Source organism: Siniperca chuatsi, linkage group LG23 (assembly GCF_020085105.1).
Source record: "Siniperca chuatsi isolate FFG_IHB_CAS linkage group LG23, ASM2008510v1, whole genome shotgun sequence".
Lineage (NCBI taxonomy): Eukaryota > Metazoa > Chordata > Actinopteri > Centrarchiformes > Sinipercidae > Siniperca > Siniperca chuatsi.
This window is the reverse complement of record NC_058064.1, coordinates 19,395,965-19,420,717: the sequence shown is the minus strand read 5'-3', so window position 1 is coordinate 19,420,717 and position 24,753 is coordinate 19,395,965. Positions and strand designations below refer to the sequence as shown.

At 40.2% G+C, this 24,753-nt stretch overlaps 1 protein-coding gene across 3 annotated transcripts; it reads right to left on the bottom strand.

The window, feature by feature from the left end:
* Positions 1–1,408: 1,408 nt before the first annotated feature.
* LOC122871648 (chloride anion exchanger-like) lies at positions 1,409–23,374 on the bottom strand. 3 transcript variants are annotated; one of them, XM_044187018.1, is made up of 21 exons: positions 23,257–23,374; positions 16,839–17,015; positions 15,521–15,660; positions 13,960–14,070; positions 13,698–13,858; positions 11,465–11,629; positions 11,219–11,371; positions 10,809–10,891; positions 10,127–10,274; positions 9,914–10,027; positions 8,432–8,509; positions 8,252–8,347; positions 8,008–8,114; positions 7,173–7,242; positions 6,202–6,294; positions 5,515–5,610; positions 3,448–3,675; positions 3,306–3,360; positions 2,112–2,257; positions 1,927–1,986; positions 1,409–1,754 (listed from the first exon to the last, which is right to left on the bottom strand). In XM_044187018.1, the coding sequence occupies exons 2-21, from the start codon at positions 16,967–16,969 to the stop codon at positions 1,728–1,730; spliced, it is 2,262 nt and encodes a 753-aa protein (XP_044042953.1). In that variant the 5' UTR covers positions 16,970–17,015; positions 23,257–23,374; the 3' UTR covers positions 1,409–1,727. The 3 variants fall into 3 exon arrangements, with proteins under 3 accessions (XP_044042953.1, XP_044042952.1, XP_044042951.1); XM_044187017.1 differs by lacking the exon at positions 23,257–23,374 and adding an exon at positions 18,017–18,162; XM_044187016.1 differs by lacking the exon at positions 23,257–23,374 and adding an exon at positions 17,423–17,927.
* Positions 23,375–24,753: the final 1,379 nt, after the last annotated feature.

The following is a 24,753-nucleotide window of genomic DNA, read 5'->3' as shown; positions in this document are numbered from 1 at the left end:
AAAGAGAATATTACAGTAGGTGCGATATGGATGAAAATCTATGGCCTGATAGATGTAACAGGGAATAAATGGAAATGTTCTTATTTTTATTCTCTGTTTTTATCACTACTAAATGACTACAGGTGTGAACTGATGATCTAATGTACTGTGTTGGAAAGTGAGGCTGAGGTTGAGGAAGTTTTTTTATTATGGCATTTTCTTTTTAGACACCAGTATGTGATAATTATGTATAAATATAATTGATTGTATGAAGATGTTTGAGAACACAACAACATATTGAACCTGCATTTGCTTTTTGTGCAAACTGGAAAACAGTTTTGGCGTTTGTGTCACCTCTTCTCAGATCTGGGCTTTTCGTTTCTTACAGTGCATCAAAACAATGTAGTAGTACCATTTGTACTACTACCACTACTTACTACTACTAGCACTAATGTCACATCTCCTCCTGCTCCACTAGACAGATGTCTAATACTGCTGCCTGTACAGTTACTGCTGCTACTACAGTTACGCAATGTAAAGAATTATTTTGTAACTGCAAATCTACATTTTTTCCTATTTTATTTAAGTTATTTATTACTTATCTGTATACACATTTTTGTTGTTGTTGTTTTTATTTCACACTTGTTTTGAAACGTCTGTTTCCCATGTCAAAAAAAGCCCCTTTGAATATGAATATGAATAGTGCAGTTGTGCATTGTGTTAAATTATTCATGGGATATTACATGTACCCAGGGGTCCGCTGTGGCAATCTGATTAAACACAAATTACTTTGGGAACGTGCACCAACCCCACTTCAAATGTTGCTAAACTCTGATTGGAAAAATGTTGGAAAAATGTGTCACATATGTCCGTGCACCAATCACAGTTAAGCAACCTTTGAATCAAATATGATGAAAGTTGAGGGGTTGTTTGCGGGTTGGGGTTGCCGTTAAGCCACTGTCAGTCAAATCTGATCAAACCACGCCCACACAGTCCTGATGAAGCTGATTAGCTGAGTTTCTGACAGTTATATAAATTGTATGTACATTTTTTTTTAGCCATGAATTAATAATGTAATAGAGAAATACTTAAGATTTCAAACTAAGCTTTCAGAGGCTTCAAGGCCCTTATCATGCCTGCTGATATTGTGGTTTAGTGGTGCATATTCCCACATTCACAAACACAGTTAGTGCAACACAGTAAGCCTGGTGCCGACAGCCTTTCCACCGTTTGAGAGTAGCACCCAAAACAAAGTTTAAGGACATTTGGCTTATGAATATTTTGCTTAAGGACTACAAAACCCCGCCTTTAAACGCTGAATGTCATTATGTTCTGTAGAGTCATAAAATATTTATTTTAGTATTGCAGCCACTGCACATTCAGTCTTTTTCACATTGTTTTGGTCCCAAACAGAGAACAGTACTTTGGGAACAGTGTGCCAAAAAGTTCATTTATTCTCATTATCATGAAAATATAACTATACAACATGTAAAATATATTGCACCTACACTTTCTACAAATTCACTATGTACAGTATAAAAAACAACAATGCCATGAATTTTTTTGTTTACATTACAGTAAATACTGTATGTGTAAACTTAGATGGTCAGATGCACAAAGTCAAAAACAGTATCTCGTCATTCATTACATCAGTGTATCGTACAGCATGATCTGTGAAACATTTGCTCTTTTTGTCTTTGGTCTACTTGGTGTCTTCCTGAAGAAATCATCATCTTCTCACTCAGAAGTTAGAACCTGGTTTCGGGATCTGGAGCCTGTGGGGGAAGAAGGAGTTGTGTCTGAATGAATGTTTCAGGTAATAAAGAACAGAAAAATAAACCAATAGATGAAATCAAACCAATAGCATGAAGTATAGGACATGGCTAAAGTAGAGGAGATGAAAACCATAGCAGGTGCTGTTGCTCACAGACAAAAATGGATACGTACATTTCTATCTCTGCTCCTCAAACTGCCTCCAGGGTGGTGAACTGTGACTGTTGTTATAATCTGCGGAACGACACGAAGAGTTAAGTATTCTGTACCCATTCGCAGCGCTAATAGACCGTATACGTCCACATATTGGGTCATGCTATGTTTCGCTGAATACAAACTGTAAGCCTTGTCTTCTTTACCCTGTCATAGTCAGATTTCTTTTCTGTAGTCTCTGGATGTTTCTCGAGGATGTGCAGCATGGCGTCATGCAGCGTCAGGAAGAACATTGACGGCTGGACTTCATCATCAAAGAAGCAACAGTCATGCAGTTTCTCCAGGATGTAAGCTGCAGGCGCGGAGACGAAGTCAGTCAAAGTACAAGTTAATTCAGATGTCTATAAAGGATTTAGAGAAATGATTTATGACACTAAGGATTGTATCTGTCACGCATGTCAGCATGTGGTTTTCCTTGAAATACAGATTGCCACTAAGTGGGCTATTATCTATTGGAAAACCAGTCAGCTGAAATGCTTATCATTTCTGTCAAATGGGAATTTACTCAAAGAAATGAACACAAAATGAAATAAAGATGTATAGGGTGGGTATGTAAAACATGTATTTGTGGGCAGTATAAGAAATAAATCAGCAAATGCCCATTGTGACAGAAAACACAGTATGTGTGACAATGGGGCAGAAAGGCTTTGAGGCCATGCATTTCTGTTGTACGGAGCCCATAAAGTTAACAGTGAAAAAAGCGGACTTAAAGTGAGTGTCAATAATTAAGTGTATGCACAAGTTGCTGAACTGAGGGCATAGTAAAAAAAGAAAGCACTGGTATATTTGAAAAAGAATAAGCTATTTTGCCAAGTCCAAATTCTGATTTCCCAATTTAGGCAATGTAGTGCCTCTTCTGCAGACTTAGTACACTTTAGAAATGCATGGACATACTTTTTTCCCATTTTGCTAGTACAGTGAAAAACAATGGAATGCTTTTTATTGTGTCTGTTGGAAGTGACATGGACAAAAGTAATGGCTTTAAAGACCTGAACTTGCTAAACAATGGTCAAATATAAAGGCTACACCAACACACTGAATGACTGGTTAAAATGTAAACGCTAAGACATGTTTCAGTGAGCAAAGTGCTCAAGGTAGCTGCTGACTTCTGTAATATTAAATGATGCGTTTTGCTTTCACAGAGTCAGTTCGGTTTTTCCTTTTCCTTTTAAGAAGTCCTTCATAACAAAACCAGATGTTACAAATATGTCATGATATGCAAAAAGCAGCATTATTAACACATTTGGTCGAGCTTAGGAGAGCTTTAGCTTCACAGATGGTGACGCACTTGTCACAGGTCTGTCTGAGTGAGCTGGGCCTTACTTCAGGTTTATACTTACAATCACAATCCACAATGTAGACCTCAACTTCAACCCGGATCAGCTCTTTCAGCGCCTACAAAAAAAAAAATTAAAGATGACTAATGAAAAGCAGCTTTAGTAAAATAAGTGCTTCGGTTGCTGCTGTGAATGAACAACTCACCGTTTTGAGTCCCTTCAGAGCAGAGATGTCCAGGAAGGAGACCGCAGCAAAGTCCAGGATCAGGCTGTGGATGTCCACTCTGGGAACAATGATGTTGGCGGGAAGCTCGGCGTTCCAGTCGATCCGGGCAGGAAGGTCCTTGAAGTCAGTCGGCAGGTCCAGCTCCTCCATGTTGCTCTCATCCTCTGACTCCTTGATGGGTCCACATGAGGTATTCAGGAAGCCTTTCTGTAATGGCAAAATGCTGTTCATACATGTTCTCACTTCTCTTTGGTTCACACAGAGCTGCAGCACGTTCTAGTATATACAAAGTTACATGTAACACACGTACTGCAGGCAGAACTAAATTTATACTACAGAATCTTTAAGATTGTTTTCTGAAAGTTCACAAAGCAAATGTGAACTGTGAATCTGAGATCTTATGAAAACAAATTAAATTAAAAACAATTTTGAAAAAAAATGCTAGTTTTCCTCATCTGCAATGCAAGACCAACATTTAGATACACAGGAAGAAAACATGATATGGACTCAATGGCAAAACGCTGTACTTTCAAATGATCAACCTGAACTTCGCTGCCCTGACTTTGTGGACAGAAACCAAAGTTTCTGGAAGAAACTCATGCAAACAAGGAGGACAAGCCACTTTGCTGCCTGGCACTGTGCAGCATTGCAACCTTCTACATTCAATGAGCTTGATCTACTTTGTTCTTGTAATAAGTCAATCAATAAAAACAAAATGCGACAAAGCGCACTGGAAACAGGTTGGAAACCATGGAAACAGACAATAAATCACGACGTATATGGACTTAAAATGTCCACTGAAGCTGCTCCACTGGAGAGAGGAAAACCCTCAGATATCTGTGGAGCAATGCAGAGACTGTAAGCTTCCTCAAATGAATACATGAAACAAACACAAATGCCATATTTCCATCACGTTTTCTACATTGCCTTAGTTTGAGGTTTGACTGGAGCTCTTTTAATCACATCATCTTATTGTGTCCTCTTCTTCTGCAATGGTTTAATGGCACCTGACTGGAGAATTAGCACCACCAACTGTTATCTCGACGCACCCAACTCCTAAAATTCACATAACAGTAGTGGATGGAAACACACATTAATCTGCATTTTCTTTTGCAGATTTTGTGGAAATTTGGCCAAAATTTGCGTTTACATTTGGATGGAAACCTGGCTTATGACTGATGGGAAGCTGGTGAGCGATCAGTGTCCTTGTAGCAATACTAAGCACTACTGGTGGGTGTGTCTACACTGTCTTCATCTGTCTACAATCTCCCTAAGCCAAGTGTGGGAGCAACAAGGTTTGCAGTGCAGGGGGAATCGTAGCACTCAATATTTTCTAATAATTAATTGTTTAAAGGTACTTATTGGTCACCTTTGGTACATAATTGTACTTTGAAAGTGGAAATATCAAGGGTACAACAGCTGACTTAGTGTATATGGTTTAATGCCTCTGCTTTTACACTCCAAAAGTAACAAAAGTTACAATTATAGTCTGCCCGTTGTAAATGTTGCAGACATGTTGTAAACCAAACACAACAAACCCTGATCTGCTCAACACATCACAGACCTGGTCTTATCATGTTCACACTGTTACTTGCATCTGAGATAAGTGGAGGCGAACCTTGTACCGTTTGCTGAGCAAAGGCCATCACACTTCAGATTTGTTTAACTAAAGATTCAGCATCAATATATTAATTTCCAGAATTTACTTGTTTTAAATAATGGTATCCAAGTGATAGTAATGTTTACTGAGACTTTTACGGGGTGGCTGAGGCTTAGAGGTAGAGCGTGTTGTCCACTAACCAAAAGACTGGCGGTTTGATTCCCGGCTCCCCCCCCAGCCTGCATGTTAAAGTGTCGTTGGGCGAGATACACATCAGTGTATGAATGGGTGAATGTTGACATGTAGTGTAAAGCGCTTTGAGTGGTTGGAAGACTAGAGTGGCGCTATATAAATGCAGTCCATTTATCATTTATGGCATTGTGAAAGTGCTACCAGAGTAAAAGTGTGTTCAGTTATCACTGAATAAGGTCAAAGTCAGTACTTACTGATGTCCACTGCAGGTCTCCCTTCTTTAGAAGTTTCCGGATCATCCTCAGTGCTTTATTTCTCTTTCGCAACACTCTCAACGGGTTAAATCCAACCTGAGAAGACATTAGTGTGAAGTATGTCACAAGTTTTAGAGACGGAATCATTTTCTACCGCTTGGTCCCGTTAGGGGTCGCGGGTGACTGGAGCCTATCCCAGTGACTCTGGGCCTTAGGCAGGGTACACCCTGGACAGTGGCCAACTCGTCGCAGGGCTAACACAGACACAGACACAGACAGACAACCATTCACACATTCATTCAATACGGGCAATTTAGAGTTATCAATTAACCTACACATGCATGTCTTTGGAGATTGTCCAGAGAGATTGTGTGATGTTGGTCTGGTCCACGAACCCACGATCTCCTTAACCCATTGGGAGGCAGGAGCTTTAGCCGCTCTGCCACCGTGCACCCCAAGATAAGATTTGTAAACTTAAATTTTCCAATCTGTCTGTTTACAACATGGCCTTTCAAAGTCGATTTGGTTGTTTTTTATGACATTTGCCACAGAATGAGATGCTGTGTTGCAAACTAAATGAGCTAAGTTGAGGGTTTTGAATATAAATGACATTTTTTTTCTAGGAGGATGTGACCTCAACAATAAAAAAAAAAACACAACACAGTCTGTTGCCACTGTTGTACTTACAGCTTCCACCAGCTTGTTCCTGAAGAACTCAATGTTGGCAAAGAAGATTGGTGATGGTATCCTGAAGATCTTCACTCCCTCTGGCTCATATATCTGGAGAGAGTCATTCCTTTATACCCAAATTATAGCCAAAATCATGGTAAAGTGCAACTAGTCTCTTGAAAGTAAGATGCAAACATGAAACAGGAACAAGGGAGCAGGGATGATTCTTATCACCTTTCTGGTTCAGATAAGGTCTGTAAAGACAAGCTCTGCTTTAAGGGAATTATAAGCACATTTTGGAACAGGTTCTCTAACTGCAGGTGAAATTACACTTTCAACACAGACATTTTTATAACATCCTTCCTCCTGCTCATTCCAAATGAATCAAATAAAATCAAACAAATCCTGATACTGTCAGGAGCACATGGAAAATCCTCAAGGACTCTGGTCTCTGGCTCTCTGGCTCCCTTGATCCTAGTTTTGGAACCACTGGTCAAAAATACAATAAATGCTTTTAAGGAGAGTTAGATGACAAGACTGATACCACTCTTATATTTGTCCATTAAATATGTAGCTGGAGCCAGCAGTTGGTTAGCTTAGCTTTGCACAAAGACTAGAAACAGGGGTATTAACTGATCTGACATGTCTCATTTTTAAAAATACGTTTAATTACAATTTGCAGTTTTACAGGGGGTTATATGCCGGACAATTACGGGCTAAACAAACAATAACGTGTTTATTATTAAGCTTTAGAGGTGCTGGTAAGTGGATTTTGTTATCTTTGGACAGAGGGAGGCTAGCTGTTTCTCCCTGTTGTTTTATGCGAAGCTAAGCTAACTGGCTGTAGCCTTATATCTAACAGACAGGTATGAGAGAGATATAGATATTCTCATGTCACTCTCGCAAATAAGTGTCTTTCCCAAAATGTCAAACTATTCCTTTACCATAAGTTACAGAAGACACCTGATAGAACACATGCACCAACTTACATTAATATAGTCCTTTCTATCTTTGTAGATATCAGTTCCTTTGATGTTGGCCAGCACACTGCAGCGAGGGCTGGAAAAAAAAAGAAAAGAAATAAATACTTCTAAAACAACCTGCAAACTTTTTAAAATCTGGTATAAGAGTCTATAGCCATGCTAGCGGCTCTGGGAGGTTATACTTGGGCACAGTGGTGCTTTGAGCTAACTCTGGCATGCTAACAAGCTCACAATGGTAATGTTAACAGGCGGATGTTTAGCAGGTAATATTTACTATGTTCACCCTCTTAGTTTAGCATGTTAGCATGCTAACATTTGCTAACAGGCACTTAACACAAAGTAACATAATGAAAAGTTAAGGGATGAACAAAGTTATTGCAATTCATTCTGGGGGGGGCATGAATGTGTGTACCAAATATCATTGCAAGCCATCCAATAGTTGTTGAGAAATTTCACTCAAAACCTCAAATGTGAACCTCATGGTGGCGCCAGAGGAAAAGTCTTTAGCATAGCATCTGTGAACCATGAACATCTGTACAAAATTTTATTGCAGTTATTTTGTTCCATCCAATAGTTGATGAGATTTTTCAATCTGGGCCAAAGTGGTGGACTGACTGACCAACACTGCAATCCCCAGAGCTTCACTGCTAGCAGGGCTAAAAATTGGAGCACTAAGGACTTCAGCAGTTTAAGAAACAGTTCAAACTGTCCATTTATCAATAGGAAAACTGCATGCTGCCAAGACCTGAAAGAAAATGACAAGCTAAGACAAAAACAAACTAGTTTAAAGTATTGTGTTTTGTATAAAGACAAAGTAAAGAGTTGGTGGCCAGATACTTACAACTGAGCCCTGAGGACGACACTGATCAGCTCCACACCAAGGCCTACAGCCAATCCAAGATCCAGCCCCAGTAAGATGGCTGCAATACAGGTACCTAACCACACAACCTGGACATAGATAATGGTAAGAAGCAGAAAAGTTTTTTCAAAGGGGCAATATGTCATCTTTTTTTTTAGTAGCACAAAATGACCATAATAAATTTGAAAACTTTCTTTATAACTACTCTCAGTGTGTGAGAACTTACACAGTCTGGTTTGTCCCTCTTCCACAGGTACGGGACGTCTCTAAACTGCATCAGCATGCCCTTCAGGTTTACAATGACCACAGCACCCAGCACAGACTGTTCAAATAATGGGTCAAAGGTAAGATTTCAGTCAGTCAAGACCCCAAAGACTTTTGAGTTTGACGGAGTTCTGAGGTTTACCTTCGGGAGTGGATCCAGTAGGAATCCAATGGCCAATGTGACGATCATCACTATGATAGCTGACAGTAAACCAGCTATCTGAAAAGGACAGAACGCGTATGTTAAACTACAGCAAAGAGGAATGCTCCCACATGTCTCAAAGATATTTATCTGAAGTTTAGGTATATGGCAACTGTAAACCGAAGCAGAAAAACCAAAAAGTCCAAGACATATTGGTTTCCTTTGCTGTAACACGTTGGTCCCAGTTTATTATGCCTCAAAATAAAAGTCTGTTTTATTCCACTATCCTGATATAAAGAACCACGTGACAACAAACAAAAACCCAACCAAGAAGGGCTTTCAGATTGCTAACCCTGTTACCTTATGCAAATTTCAGTCTCATTAAACCAATCAATCTGATATGCCACTGCTTCACTTTTCTATTTCAATTTTGTTTATTTTATTACTATTAGTAAAGGGATATCATACCCCCAGTCAGTGTTGTTTAGAATTTTTATTGGTCCCTCACTTAATGAATTGTCTGTGCTCTGGTCTCAAGAACATTTATTAAGGTATTATACTGTGAAATAATTTTTAAATAATTGGAAATCATATTAATGTTCGTTTCTTCCACATAGAGCTATGATTGGTTTCAGGGATTTTGCCTGTGGACTCCTGCATATTCTATCACCCTCACACTTTTATGCACTCATTAGTCACTTCACATGTATAGATTAGATTCGACTTTTTGCATTTGGAAAGCTCAGTAATACTAAGTAAAATCAGTAATACCACTGCTTAATACTTCATTACAAGTAAAAGTCCTGCTCTCAAACCCTTATTTAAGTAAAATTTGTATCAGCAAAATGTACTTAAAGTATCAAAGTATAAGTACTTAGTATGCAGCAGTTCAAAGTAATACTATTATATCCAACATTACTGGAACATTATTACTAATGCATTAATGTGTGAGCAACATTTTAATGTTGTGCTTGTTGTGGTAAAGCTAATTGTTACTACTTTATAAACTGTTGGGTAGTTTAATTTACAAAAATGTATCGTATTTTATAAACTGATGATACGTTCTGTATGTAAAATGTTAATCTGCAAAGCTGTGAAACAAATGAAGTGGTGTAAATAGTGCAATACAGCTAGCCTGGCTCTGTCCGAAGCTGACAAAATGCACCTACCTGCATCTCCAATGCTAATTGGCTGCTGGTTCTAGCTAACGTTACATATGTACCATGTGAGTTGTATCAATCTTCTCATTGAACTCGTATTTCCCAAAATGTGGAACTATTCTTAGTTACCATTTACCACTGGTAATGCAATAAAACACATTACTGGTTTATGTCTTTCTCTTGAGTCAGCCTCGACTGTCTTCAACCTGGCTCAAACTCACTGTATTTAGCCTCAGATTTGACTAAAACTTGTCTAGTGTTAGAATTAAGGTTAGGATTAAGGCAAATAAGCTCATTGAGGAATAAAAACCCATCAGTTTACCTGAGTCTTGCCGCCTGTGCTCTCCTGCACTGCACTCCTGGAAAGAGCTGTACTTGCAGCAAAAGACTTGAAGGAAGCTCCAAAGATGTTGCTGACACCAAAAGCTATCAGCTCCTACGGCCAGGTCAGAGAGAAAACATGTCTTGTGATCTAAATCCTGATTAAACCTGTTGCTCTTACTTTAATGTTGTAAATCTTAGCATTGTTACAAACCTGGTTTCCATCTATGGTGTAATCGTGTTTTACAGAATAGACTTTTGCCACAGAGAAAGCAACAGCGAAACCCACTATGGCCATGGGAAATGCTTCCACTGTTGTCTCCTGGAAGATGTGCAGGTTTGGGGCCATTGGAGGCTCGTACCTGAGAACAGATATTAGTCTGTTATGCTGAAATATTTCCACAATATTTAACGTGATACTACTTCAGGTAACATTCTTCATTGTGGTTATGGGTCATCAAGTTAATTGCAAAGTGTGTTGTGAGCATTATGGATTTCATACAACAATTACCATATTGTCTGAAAAGTTGCCTTTACCCCAGTCTGCATACAGCACATGTGTTTTGTTAATGACGCTTCATTGAAGATGTGTTTGCCCACTCGCAGAGTTGATAAAACACTATCTACAAATGTTACACCAATACCCATGGGTGTAGCCTTACAGATAATTCATTATCTTTACCCTGTGAGTGGCATGATCCATGAATTAATGTGTTCTGACAGACAGTGAGAGACCCAGAAACTCAGAAAAGACAAATCATGTATTGGGATCGGTCTGGGACTGGTCCTATTGTCTAGTGGGTGCTTGGCCTTGAAGTTTAATTATCGCTGATGCTTTTGCTGTTCACATAACATACGGAATTCATTGGATTTAGCTATTGTGCAAAATGTCTTACCCTTTTGGAATATGGCCAACAATATCAATGCCATATCTTGTCTTGAAGTCAAATCCGTATGAAACTCCACATGCAATGACAGTCTGGAGAAGAAATGACAAATCACTAAATGACAGAAGTTGTCAGGCATGACTCATAGGATTAGTTTAAAAATGAGAGCTATTTATTAACTCCTGGTTTACAGATTGTGAGCTGTTTCTTTGAATTGACATGAATTCTTTCTTTTAAGGGACATAAATGATCTCATAAATCAGATTAATGATTGTTATGGACGCACCGTCCAGCACAGTCATAAACGTTTATAACCAAAATAAGTGTTATCATTAGTACTGTTTATATAACTAACAAGCCTTCAGCTCCTCAGGCTATGGAAAATATGTTGAAGGATCATGTTGTGCAATGTTGCTCACCATGATAACCTCTATGGGGATGGGCACTGGCAGCTTGGATTTAAATCTGTCGTTCAGCTCCTTCACAATGAACACCACCACCATGATCACCAAGGAGATCACCACGTCACACACATTGGTGGAGGTGATCTTATTGAAGATGATCTCCAGGGTCTGAAAAAGACAAAAAAAGTCAGGTCTAACAGATGAATGACCCACCCTGACTGTGATAAACAGTGAGAAAGCTTTAAACTGTTCTGTACTTACATATATGATAGCGAGTGGTCCACTGATGCCTGGGACTTGCAGCCCCAACACAAACTTGAGCTGGGACACCAGGATGTGGATGGCAGCTGCTGTGGTGAAGCCGGACACCAGAGTGTCGGATAGGTACATGACAACAAAGCCCACCTGCAGAACACCCATTGCCAGCTGGACGAGACAGAGAGATCATGATGATGATGCAGTAGTATATGAAACCCACTATAACTTCCCTCCATGTACAGAGAGATCACAGGTCAGGGTCTGCGACAGAACACTACGTCTGGATGTGGAGGAGATTCAGACCCAGACACACTAATGGTGCAGGGAAGAGTGTACACTAGAAAGTGATTCCCTTCCAACTATGGTCAGGTTTGTAGGTGTATGTCACTACTATATATACTACTGACCCCCATACTTTGTGCGAATGTAGATGACAACATCTAGCTTATGCTTTGCTAAAGGGCATTATCCATTCTTTCCTTTCTGTGGAGGTAAAACACTAAAGGGCAAGACACACTGGCATATGATGTACACCTACAGCTACACACCTGCTGCACCTTGCATCAGTGCATCAAGACATGCCACTGTTATATTTCCCAATTATAACACAATAACACAATTATTTTTTATCATCCCACCAAATGCACCAAAATGTGTCAAATGGAGCATAGCGTTAGTTCATGCTTCACAATCACTGGCTCACCACCACCATATCACCTGACTACTAACGTCCAATCATATTCATGCAGGTGTAGAGTGCAGCCATTATAATTCATACTTTTACTCTGCTGATACCCTCAACACTGTGTCCACTGATTCCACCAACCCCAACATCCTCCTTATGCGCTGAGTTTTTGGTATTGTTGATTTAACTCAACTCTTCATGTGTTTACTAAGAGGGGTTAGCTCTCTCAGCAGAAACCTTGTTGCTGCTTGGATTCTTTGAGAGCTCCCTCAAACAGCAGAGCCTTTTCTGCCACATCTAACAGTACAACCATTTGCTATAAATAGTCAATTCCTTGACGCAAGTGTCTGGGACTGAAATTGAAGCAACGCTCTGAAATGTGGGTGGTTGATGTTGCACTTAGGGGGGCAAAAGACCAAAGGGCAACACAAATCAAGAAACTAAACTAAACTAAAAAACTACATTGCGTTATTACCTAGCTCACACTTTTATTGCGTTAGTTTTAGTTTTGAACATGATAAATTTGTGTCGATGTGAAATTGACAGCTGTAAATGCTTGTGTTTGATTCCACTCTCATGACTGTTTGCTAAATATCAAGCAAGAGCCAGCAGCTGGTTAGCCTAGCTTAGCATAAAGACTTGGAGCAGGAGGAAACAGCTAGCCAGGCTCTGTCCAAAGGTAACTATATCCACCTACCAGCAACTCTAAAACTCACCAATTAACATGTTATATCTTGTCAGTTTAATCCATACAAAAACCAAATTGTAAAGTTGTGGTTTGACAGGGAGTTATGTGCTGGACTATGACTGATGCTAAGCTAAGCTAACTGTCTCCTGGCTGTAGCTTCATATTTAATGGTCAGACATGAGAGTGGTGTCGATCTTCTCGTCTAACTCTCTGCAAGAAAGCAAGTAAGTGTATTTCCCAAAATGTCAAACTATTCCTTTAAGCAGGTCAAATCAAGACAACTAGCTGTCAAATTTCAGTGATGGATGAGTGTGTTTTGCTTTTACCTTATTATTTTCCCCACTAAATAGTGATTTTGAATTGAGCTTGTAAATCAAGAATGCGCTAAACAACTACTCCAAATTATTGTGCCACACATATGAACTTTTGAAAAACATTTTGGCCTTTCAAGACATCAGTATTATTACTCCTGGTAACTCAGATCAGACCATTTTTTGAAGAGTCTTTCAGAAGTTCAACTTAATGGGTACTTTTAACTTACCTGGAGCATGCACAATGTTCTTACATTTGATTATGAAGAGCTGACTGTCTGCAAAATCTGCACAAATTGCCCTCGTCTTGCTCAAGGACATTTAAACAAGCTTGCTGTAACAGGGATTTTAAGCTGGGTCCTCCTGCTACAGAATAATTCCCTAACCGCTGTGTTTCACTGCCACCCCAACATGATGATAACAACATTTTATTTTGTACACGAACACAAGAATACTAATTATTGTGTTGATTTTTTTGTTTTTGTTTGCCCGGACAGTGCTGATTTAGCTGTTGAAGGGATAATCTGTGTGGTTTTGGAGAGTGTGTTTCACCTGCATGATACCGGCGAGGAAGGTCACAGAAGAAGCCACCAACACTCTCTGTTCGTCTCTGGTCAGGCCTTCAAACCCTGTGATGTTGGCGGGCGGACCCTCGTCTGGGACCAACCTGGTGACCACCGAGCCGATCATCAGACACAAGACTGGGAACGGACCTGAGAGAGAGGACAGAAGATTAGCTGATTCGCAGCCTTTTGAGAGCAGCTAGGGACAGGGATAGACACTCTGCACAAAAACACACATACACTGGCCTTACCCACTGAAATGTGTCTGGAGGTGCCCAGGAAAAAGTAAATGATAACTGGGAAAAAGGCGGAGAAGAGCCCATACCAGGGTGGCAGCGAGGCCAGCAGACAGTAGGCCAGACCTGAAACACAAAGATATGCACATATTATACAGATTTATAGTACTTGACTTCACTCCTCTGATGAGGCACACTGCATTTTGTACTTTCCAAACTACACTTTGTTGTGATCGGATAGATACCGTATCGTTAAGTTAAAGAACCATTAAAACTGATGAAAAATATTTTGCCTCTATAACTTAGTAAAAATATAATGTATAATATGTTTGACATGGTGTTTATGTGCATGGTGAAAGACCCATATTATCTTTCTAAACAACTCTGACTGTAAGGTTATCACATCATCAGATTAGACACAAGTGTTAATGATAAAATGGTGCCATTTAGAAGGGGAAACAAGTGTAAACATAGCAAGCTGAAGGCAAACTACAATTTAAAAGATTTTATTCTACAATCTAGGAATTTTCTGAAGGAAATGTCTGCTTCTGACAATTACTCCTCATTTTCAGAGGCACAGGTGAGATTTACAGCAGCTAATTTTGTCGGTGGTCCCCATAATGAACAGTAAAAATAAACAATAAACACTTTTCTTATTAAATAAAATCAAAAAACCCTCCCCGATGACTAATGTAAGAACCCTTCAGGCAAATCAGTAACAAGATTCATCCCCCCCCAGGAATGTTCAAATACAGCATTTTTTTCCTACCGATACCAGCACAGTGGGATGCATTTGCCTACTCCCTTTAGTTAGGTCATGCAGTGGGAATGAACTGAACTGATTACTCTATTAGTTTCATCTTTATTTCACAATGTGTTTTGCATACCAAGCGGAAAAGTGGTTGACCTTGGTGTAATCGACAACAGATCATTGTTGCAGAATTCATCAGTTATCAATCATCGCGCTTGTCGTTTATTACTGAGCATGATGTGACAGAACAAAGGCTGGCCGAGGCCACTTGCAGTGTGTTCTTCTGCAGCATAACAATGTCAAAATGCATACTTTCTCTGTAAAATTTTGTTGAATTTTCCCTCTTTTCTCCCAATTTTGGAACGAGCACTTACATTGCAGTCCTGTTGCTGTTAACTCTGCTGTTGGTTTGTGGAGGGCTGCACACAGTGACACATGATGTTGCCAACAGCCACAGATGAGATTGACTGTTACCACATAACATGTGGGAGGTTCGCACTATCCCCCAACAATTCCACTGCCCTGACCAATCAGAAGGAGTCACTAGTGCAGTGACAAGGAGGAGAATCCTTTCCGGTATCCCACCTACGAACACGGCCGGTTGTGTTTGTTGAAATGCACGACCAAATTGGAGCTACTGGGAATCAAACTCCAGGCGTCTGCTGTGGTGGGTAACCTCTGTACCCCCAAATCGGACATGACAGGAGGAAATCCAGAATTGCATTTAAGCTGCTGATATGCCTCTATTGTGCCAGTTTGGTTTAAAGAAGAAATTAAATCTTCAACTTACATTCAGATACTCTAAAGTGAAACATTTGCAGTTACCTTGCAGGACAGCTACCAGTCCAGTGCTGACACCAGATACGATGTCACTGAGCAGCCACTCCTTGGTTCGGTAGATTTTCATCCAGCCGATGACCGGCAGAAGAGAGAGCGCTGCATTCTTGGCTCGTTTAGCATCACATCTGCCATGGCAGAAACAAACATAAAGTCCATGTTAAATAGCTAGATAAAGTGATGGCTGGAACACTCACTGTCGGAAGCTCTAGGTATGGTCACTTGATAAAATCTTCAAAAAACAGACTCAAGATCTGAAAATGAGAAATGAGAGCGATCGCACTGTATTTTGACTCAGTTTGAACTTTGGGGTATTCCTTATATGAGTCTATATGTCAGTCAAAGACAGGGTAAAAGGGAATACACTCAGTATCACCCTTAAAGGATCACCAAGTACTATGTTAGTGGATAAAGAGCTCATTTGCACAGACAACTAAAACCACCAAGGCCATAAGAAACCCAAATCTAAGGCTGAATATTGGGGAGTGTGAAGGCAGGAAAGCAAGAAGGAGCATTGGGCTACAGAACAGGGTGAAATTAGCTATACTATACTATAACAAAGTAAATGTGTATTTATTTTAAACAAGAAATTGTTAGGCATACTTAAACATGCTGGACATTAATAGACAGTTTCTCTCCAGAATCTCACAAGTAATTTATACTTTCTTCAAACAATTTCTACAAAGTTCTTGCACAATAGAAAGTCTTATAGACAGGTGCGTCGGATCCGAAACTCTTGTGATTGTGAAACAACCAAAAAATCCCACACACTGGTGATCGCTTAATTTACCTCCTTGTCTATATGAATTTTACCAGACGAATGTCTGAGGACCAAAACGTCGTTGACAGTGTACTGGATTTTGTTTGGTTCTTTTACTTTCTACAAACAGAATGTTTTATGTGATATATACAGGACTGGGCCGTACGCACTGAGTGGAGCAGGACCCAAGGTTTAACATTACTTTACAAAACTTGACCTCAAACATCGTAATTTGACCTAAATTAAAACTATAAAAACTGAGCCAAAAGTTTAAAAAAAAAAGTAGGTTATGATGATACAGTATGAAACGTTGCAGGTTCGTATATATACATTTAGAAGTTAAAAATGATTCTGTAGTCAGTGCAGTTTTAGACGTATGACTTGAGAAACAAGAAGAGACTCATGTTACCCAGAAGCTCAACTTTTTCCACTCCCCCCTTTAAATTCATTATCTTAACACCCATAAAGGACAGACTTCAAGGATTAATTGTTCAGCGATGACAAGTCAAAAACCACACAGGAAACAAAAACCAAAAGCGTCCTTACGTGAAGTACTGTTTGACGTGGTCCAGCATGGTCTTACGGTGCCTGTAGACCTTCTCATGCTCCTCTGCGAAGGACTCCTCCGAGTACAGCGGCCTCGCCACCACATACTGCCTAGCCCCCGGATGCATCATCTCGCCTCTGCTGCCTGGAGGACCGCTGCTTCCTCTCTATGTGGCTCTGAGATCCATTAATCACATTAGGTTAGGAAGAGGATCCTGTCTTGCCTTTGAACATCACTTATCAAAGCACATTACCAGCAAACAACAAAAGTCCAGACACCCAAATACAGGCACAGCACATGAGCCAGGTCAGGACCTGCACTGTCCTGGGGGCAGATTTGTCAGGCTCTGTTTTAGCTCTAGAAACAGAGAGAACACCAGAGAGGATTGTTTTAAACTTTAGCACTGACATGTCTCAGCTCCCTGACTTTTCCAAGATCAACTATCGTTTTCAGCATCTCTAGAACTCCAGCTGCTCACGAAGACCCTTCGATGTTCCAAGATTTCACACTCAAAGCTAAAAAAAAAGTAACATTTTCTTTTTCCAGTAACTTTCATATCCTCATGTAATGTACAGCAGCTTACCTGACAGTGTCCTAATCTGTCTCAAATCCAAACTCTCCACTCTGTCTTCCTCCTCCAGCTCCAGGAGATCAACTGGGACCTCAGACGAATTTGCCATCAATAAATGTCACCTCTGCCGCTTATCATGACTGTAATTATTAACAGCAATTATGATGAAGTCCCGGTTTCGCACAACTGCTGGACGAATGCCTTATCCTTGACCATTGTTCTTAATAAAATCTGAAACTCACAACTTTCAGTGGAGGCTTTCCGCCCCCGAAGAGCATTTGGAAGATATTATATCGATGGGCAGGATAGGGAGGATGTGGACAGGACAGACAGGACAGGACAGGACAAGTCATTGTTAAAAAGTGGAAATCAAGTAGCTTTTCAGGATGGGAAACACTGCTAAAGGTCGGCTGCAACGCTCTGCCGCGCACTTCAAGAGTAAAAATAGTCTGTGTGCTGCAAGAACCAAGATTGTTTGAGGAAAAACTGTTGAATGCAAGAGTTCGTGTGATAAGGCACACTGATACTATGATAATCCTATTCCTGGCATGAAGGTTAAACACATTACAGGTTAAAATGCATGAGCCATCTTAAAACGTAACTGACCTTTTATATTTTTCCTCCACAAAGTGGACAGAACAGAGAGCTAACGGGAAGGAAGTCTTTCTTGAAATTCAAAGCATCCCCAACTAAACTGAAAAGAAAGAGTAGAAACTGTAGGCGCGTGAGGTGTGTGTGTTTATGTGTGTGGTGGGAGTGTGGGGTGGTAAGGGTGGAGGTGGGGGGTGGGGAGGAGGGGGGGTTCTGTCTCTCACTGGTTTCAGTGCAATCTTATCAAAGTGTCCACTCAGAATTAAGTGGAGGTAATGCCTGCCTCCACTGTTTGTCCAGGATCAAGCACAGTTCAAGCCAGGTTCATGGGAAATGTGCGTGTGTGTGTGTGTGTGTGTGTGTGTGTGTGTGTGTGTAACCAGATACATAAATACATCTCGTTGTGAAAATCTCCAGTTTTGGGGATTTTAATAGACATATTCCAAATGTTTTCACCTGACAGTGATGGTGGAAAATCACTATCAGGTACCAAAGGCACACGCTGTGGATGTGTGTGGGGGTAATCTTTCTCACTGGAGCGGTGACTCCTGGGTAAAACTCCCAGCTCATACAAATTACTATAATAAACCAGTGTGATCTGATTGCATGGCTGTGATCAGGTGGTTTTGGCCAGCCCTTGTTCTATCACAACATGCTCAGTGATAAACGAGCGCAATGATTGATAACTGATGAATGCTGGAACAATGATCTGTTGTTGATTACACCAAGGTCAACCACTTTTCCACTTGGTATGCATTTATTACCATTAATAAAAAAGAGATTGAAGGAAAGAACAATGTGTTCATGGTCTGTGTGGACATGTGCATGTATGTTGCATTCACTATGGACAAAATTTCCACAACTAAAATATATATACATATAAATCTGTTATCAGTGCCTTCAACACTGGTGAAGAAGACATTTGTATTATTTACCCTGACCACCACTTTTCCCAAAGCGGTAGCTCATAATTATATTTTACAATATAAATGTCCTGTCCAACATTTAAGTCAATGAAGACTAAGAGTCTACAGCCATGCTAGGGGCTCTGTGAAGCTGCACTTAGGCACAGCAAGGCTTTGGCCTAAATGCCAATATCAGCCTGCTAACATGCTCACAATGACAATTCTAACATCCTGGGGATAAAATAAATACAGTAGCAGGTGTAATATTGCTGTAATAATGTAATAATGTTCATGTACATCTTAGTTTTGGATGTTAGAATGCTGAAATTTGTTAAGTAGCACTAAAAGCACAAAGGCTGATGCGAATATCATTCGTTTTTATTTGGTCGTAAACCAATATACTCGACAACATCAAATGTCACCTCATTGTGGCACTATAAGAAAAGTCGGGAAATCACTAGAGTCATTAGGATCCATTGTTTGGGAACCATTGCTGTCACGTTTTTTTTTTTTTTTTTTTTTTTTTTTTACAAACGTTTGTACCAATCCATCTAGTAGATGTTGAGAAAGTTAAAACTTTGACCTGTTGGTAGCGCTAGATGAAAAGTCAGGGATCACCAAAGTCATTAGGATTCGTCCTCTGGAGACCATAGATATCTGTATCAAATATCATGGTAATCCATCCAGTAGTTGTTGAGATATTTCAGTTTGGACCAAAGTGGTGGACTGACTGATGGACCGACCCAATATTGCCAGAGCCAAAATTCTAAAACAGAATTCATAGGAAAAACAATCTAGAATGAATAACATTGATAAAGCTGAAATCCGCTAAGAGAGAAGCTTACAAACCTGTAGTACATACAGTAATTTTGCATTGCTAGTCACACAATGCCAGTGTTTTGCGACACACCAAGTCTGAAAAAGGTTTGATTTTCTGATGGAGTCTAAAGCACGCACAAATGTCCAGCTGCTCCATCCAAACCAGCTGAATCACACTGATGCATTTTGACCACCCAACTCTGGCTCTTTGTGGAGTAAGGAGACAATTCTGGCACAAAAGTCGCAAAAAGAAACAACGGACACTCACAGAACACAATCCACGTGTAAAATGCTAGAGACAAAAGCTATTCCCAATCAAGAAAATCATTTCTATTTCCATTCATTTCAGCTACACAGAGCTGGTAGTCAGAGCTAACCAGCAATGAGCAGCTGCTGTCAGACACTCTGTGTCTCTGCTGGAAAGACAGGGAGTCCCATGGAGCTTTGACTAGACTAGACTAGTCACTAGAAGCACATTTATTATTATTACACATTTGGCCCTTTGAGAAAGTCCCTGTGTGATACCTGTGTAGCGGCTCTACTAAACGAGGCTCTCCGGTGTGTGTTTCTGCGGGGCAGTGTCAGTACATAGCCGTAGCCCTGCTGTTTGTCCCCCCGTGCTTATCAGTCTTGCTAATGCTTTGGTTACACTACCAGCAGCTGTGTGTGAGAGGCACAAACTGGGGCTGCAGTTAGCCAGTGTTCTGTGTTCTATACTAGGCGCGGCAACTGCTACCACAGTCGGGCGGTGTTGATTAAGTGTATTTTTTTTGTGTGTGTAGTTCCTCTTTAACTACTTTAGCTTTGTTTGACCCGGCGGCAGCAGGAACACTGAAAGTGGTGTGACGCAAAGCGAAGTTTGGCCCTCAGAACTGTCACATTTTTCATCCCACTGGCGTTGATATAACAATCAAATCTGTGGATCATCAGATATGATCCTCCCTGTGCATTTGTGTCCTATCCATTGCTTATCAGACAGGAGAGAACATACTCTTACTACAAAAAGAACCCCCCCCAGCAAATTCCATGTGCAAGAACAAGAACAACTTGCAACTTCAGCACACAGAGTGTCCTGGACTGTCCTGCTGGTGTGAACATGATGTGGTGAGACACACAAGGGGATGTGTGAAGTCAGGGAAAAGTAGGTTGGAGTAATCTGCTTTACGTTGCAACACCGTAAGGTCTCTGCTCTGATAGTCATGACTCTCCTATTTACATAAGACTGAGAAAAACATACACTATCTATCCATCTATTACTGTGCAAGAACCTGAGGCATCTGGGAATTGTATTCCAACAGGACGTGTAGTTAAAGGTGGGGTATGTGATTCTGGAGACCAGAAATTCCAGTACCATGACAAATACCGTGATATAGAGTGAACAACGACACAGCAAGTAATGTCATTAACGTTAGCTACTGTAGGTTCTAGGTTAGCTTAGCTAGGTTGTGGGTTAGCTTAACTAGGTTCTAGGTTAGCTTAGCTAGGTTGTGTGTTAGCAAACTGTCCCAGCAGTTGCTGCTGTGAAGCTAACAGCTAGAGAGGACGAGACGGTTTCCCAGAGCCAGCACAGCAGCTCCAGACAGCGATACACACAACTCTCCTGCTACTATAGCTAACATCACGACATCAGCATGTCTTGGCAAACTAGAAAGTAAGCTGAATGTCCGTGGGCAAGTCATTTAACGTTACTGACACACACATCATGGCTGGAATGGCTGGAATAGTGTTGAGTGGCCCGGTCCGAGCCAGGGCTGTGTACAAACACCAGAGTTTTTTCAGCACACACACTGAACGGGCAGCTAGCGGACCGTGAGGAGGTGTTCGCTGAATTTGACAAATAGGCGTGTATTGGATTAGAATCGCATACCCCACCTTTGAGGTTGAAAATGAAGGAGACACAAATGTCTGACGACCCCAGAGCTTAAGCCTACTAATTTTTACATATGAAGTTTAATTTGTCATGGAGAGTTCCACACAGCCTGTGAAAACTATTGTAAAATATCATCTGTGGGCAGCTCTGGAGGAGCTATCTAGAGTCTGAGATAATAACCCCAATGATCAGGCTTATCTCGGTTTGAGTTTGGATTAGATTAGAAACATTACAAACTGGGGCATGGAGTTAGAAAGACATGGGTTTTTACCAGGCAGGGGAAGTCTAGAGAAAAAAAACTTCTGAGTTGCATTATGGGAAATGTAGGATCCAGGGTTTTTGGAGCTAGACCCATACTAGGCACTAAAAGTCAGGATATCTTAGCATCTCCTGCAACAATTTTAACCATTCTTTTTTTTTTTACGTGTCTCTTGCAATCTCCCAACCGTATGGTAGTACATTACTAAATTACTGGAGTACCTGTTCAAAATGTCATGTAAAGAGTCTACTTGTCAAAATAATAACATTGGCTATGCAAATTTTATGCTCCATACTGAGAACCAAAGTGCATATTTCATTTCACCACCAATGATAGTGAAATGAAAGCTCCTTGATGTTACAACAAAGTCAGTTTGGGTCAATATAACTAGATGAATAAATACAATTAATAAATGTATAGTACCTTGTCTAGCAGTGATGTCGCATCAAAACTTTTGTTTAAAAAAGTGAATTTCTGTGCATTTTCTTGCTTTAATAGACCTTTGTCACTGAAGCAAAAACACAGATGTTACTAATAACATTAACAATGGCTCTGTTCTGTTCAAGTGTACCAGGCCATGACAGTGTGACAGTGAGCCTGCATGAATAACACCAGGGCTCGTCATTCATTTTATTATTTACACATGTGCTTTTACTACTGTGACATGTCACAATGCCTGCTCTGATAGTGCTATACAGTAGATGGCATCAAAGATAAAGGTCCTGTGGAAACACATTCAAGGATACTGTAAAACATAATGACATGTGATACATGAGTATTAACAACACTTATTGCTCCATTGTATACTGTTATCTCTTCTGACAGGAGGGTGGGAAGTTCACTCACACATACAGGATAGTTTTGATTAGACAGATGGAAAAGTAGAGAGGGATACAATATATATCCAGCAGAGGAATTTAGAGTAACCACAAACGTTTATAATCCACTATATGAAAGCCAGATTTGACTAAGAAATACATTGAGGAAAAATAAATGCTCCTTCAAGTAGTTCTCCAATAAAATGTTTGTGTACCCTAAACACTCTCAGCAACTGAGGCTCGACACATGAAAGGTGTTTTTTTATGGCACAGACTTTAAACCCATCATGGGCAATAAATAGTGACAACCACCAGTGGAGATAATGCCGACAGACAACAGAACTATTTACCAATCTCAGATCTGAGATTGTGTACAAAGATAACAAATACCATTAAAGATTAATGTCAATGAAGTGATAGTGACGATCAACAGCGAATTTTGGCTCCAGAAACTTACTGCAGTAAATAAAAATTAACTAAACAACTCATAATGTTTTCAGCCAAAACGCTATGATTCAGCAGATTAACACTGACATGAAGATGCAGAGAAAGTGTAAATACTGAGCAGTTAAAATGTCACTTACTGATGCAGACAGTCATTCATCTCATGATCAGACCTCACAAGTGTCTTTTAAGTTGCTGTTCTAATATTTCTCCTCCTCTAGTCTTTATATCTTTGTGGACTCACAAAAAAATGTGTGTTTACACCAAAAAGAGGAGCACAGACTGCTGTGGTGTACATTTAAAAGGCATTTTCTTGGGGTTGGTGTGTAGGAGAGAAAGCTGAGTGTGTGAGCATGTTTGCTTCTGTGACTAATGTTGCCAACCATGCAATGTACTCGTACAGTGGCTGTAATCATGTTTGAGGACAGAGTAAACATTGTTCTACCATTAGTGAAACAATGTTGATGCCCGCACCATCAGAGCTTTCCACCCAGGAATGAATGCCAACAAGGGGTACAACGTTAACAAGTTCACGTGGGCCGAGAAAAATATACCGATAATAAGAGCGAAGAACAAACGTAACAGTTGAGTGTAGTTTCAAACATGAGTGTAAAGTTATGTTCAAGTTTTCATCCTAAACCCAATGAATTTTGTTTCAAATTAAGGTCCAAAATATTGAATTCTAGTCAAATATCAGGGTGGATTATAGAGAAATGTGTATTTAGAAAAGGCAGATATATAATCTTTGTGCAGTTATAAAACAGTAAAAAAGTTAAGTTTTATTGCTTATGAATTCAACTTTTAATTTGTATGAGGAATAATGTGTTCTTTTTTCATAACACTGTCCAAAGGTTACAAAGAAATCTGCCTAACAGGCGGATTTTGTCACCAGTGGCCAGGCTAGCTGTTTCCCCTGTCAGTCCTTTATGCTAAGCTAAGCAAATTGTCTCCTGCCTCCTGCTTCACATTGAACGAACAAATATGACAGCGGTGACAATCTTCCCACTTAACTCTTGGCAAGAAAGTGAACAAAATGCTGATTTAATCCTTTAATTTTCTGAGGAGCTCATGTGGTTAAACAAATTGTGAAATATGTTGTTTTGAAAGTAAAAGTGTGCAAGCTCTTCACTTTTTCCAACATGGCGCCAACAAGGTGATCTGATACTTTTCTTCTTGTTATTCTAGCGTAGAAGTATTTAGATAACTCTTAACCCGAAGCAAAAGGGAACAGCAGTGTGTTTCTGTCTCTCTCCTCTGGTCAGACGTCCGGTGGCCCAGCAGAGGGAGGAAACAAAGTGTTTATGCCTCAGATCAACCACAGCCATGCTGAGTAGTCCTCAGCCGGAGATGACTGGTGTTCCATGTTTAGGCTTTTGTTCCTTTCCAAACCCTCAACTCACACTCAAACAAGTTGGTGGACATTTGCTGTAGGAAATAAACATTGTGCTTGAGCCAGAAGATGTGAGTTGACGTAACAGAGATGGATTGATCTTAAAAAAACCTGCAATTTTGTTTCATTGCTGCAGAAGCCAGCGGGTCTGATTAAAAGTGCTACATTTACCCTTCATGCGTCAATGAATCAATTACAATATTCATGATGTGCCAAAAAGACAGTGAGCCTTTTTATACTGTGCGCC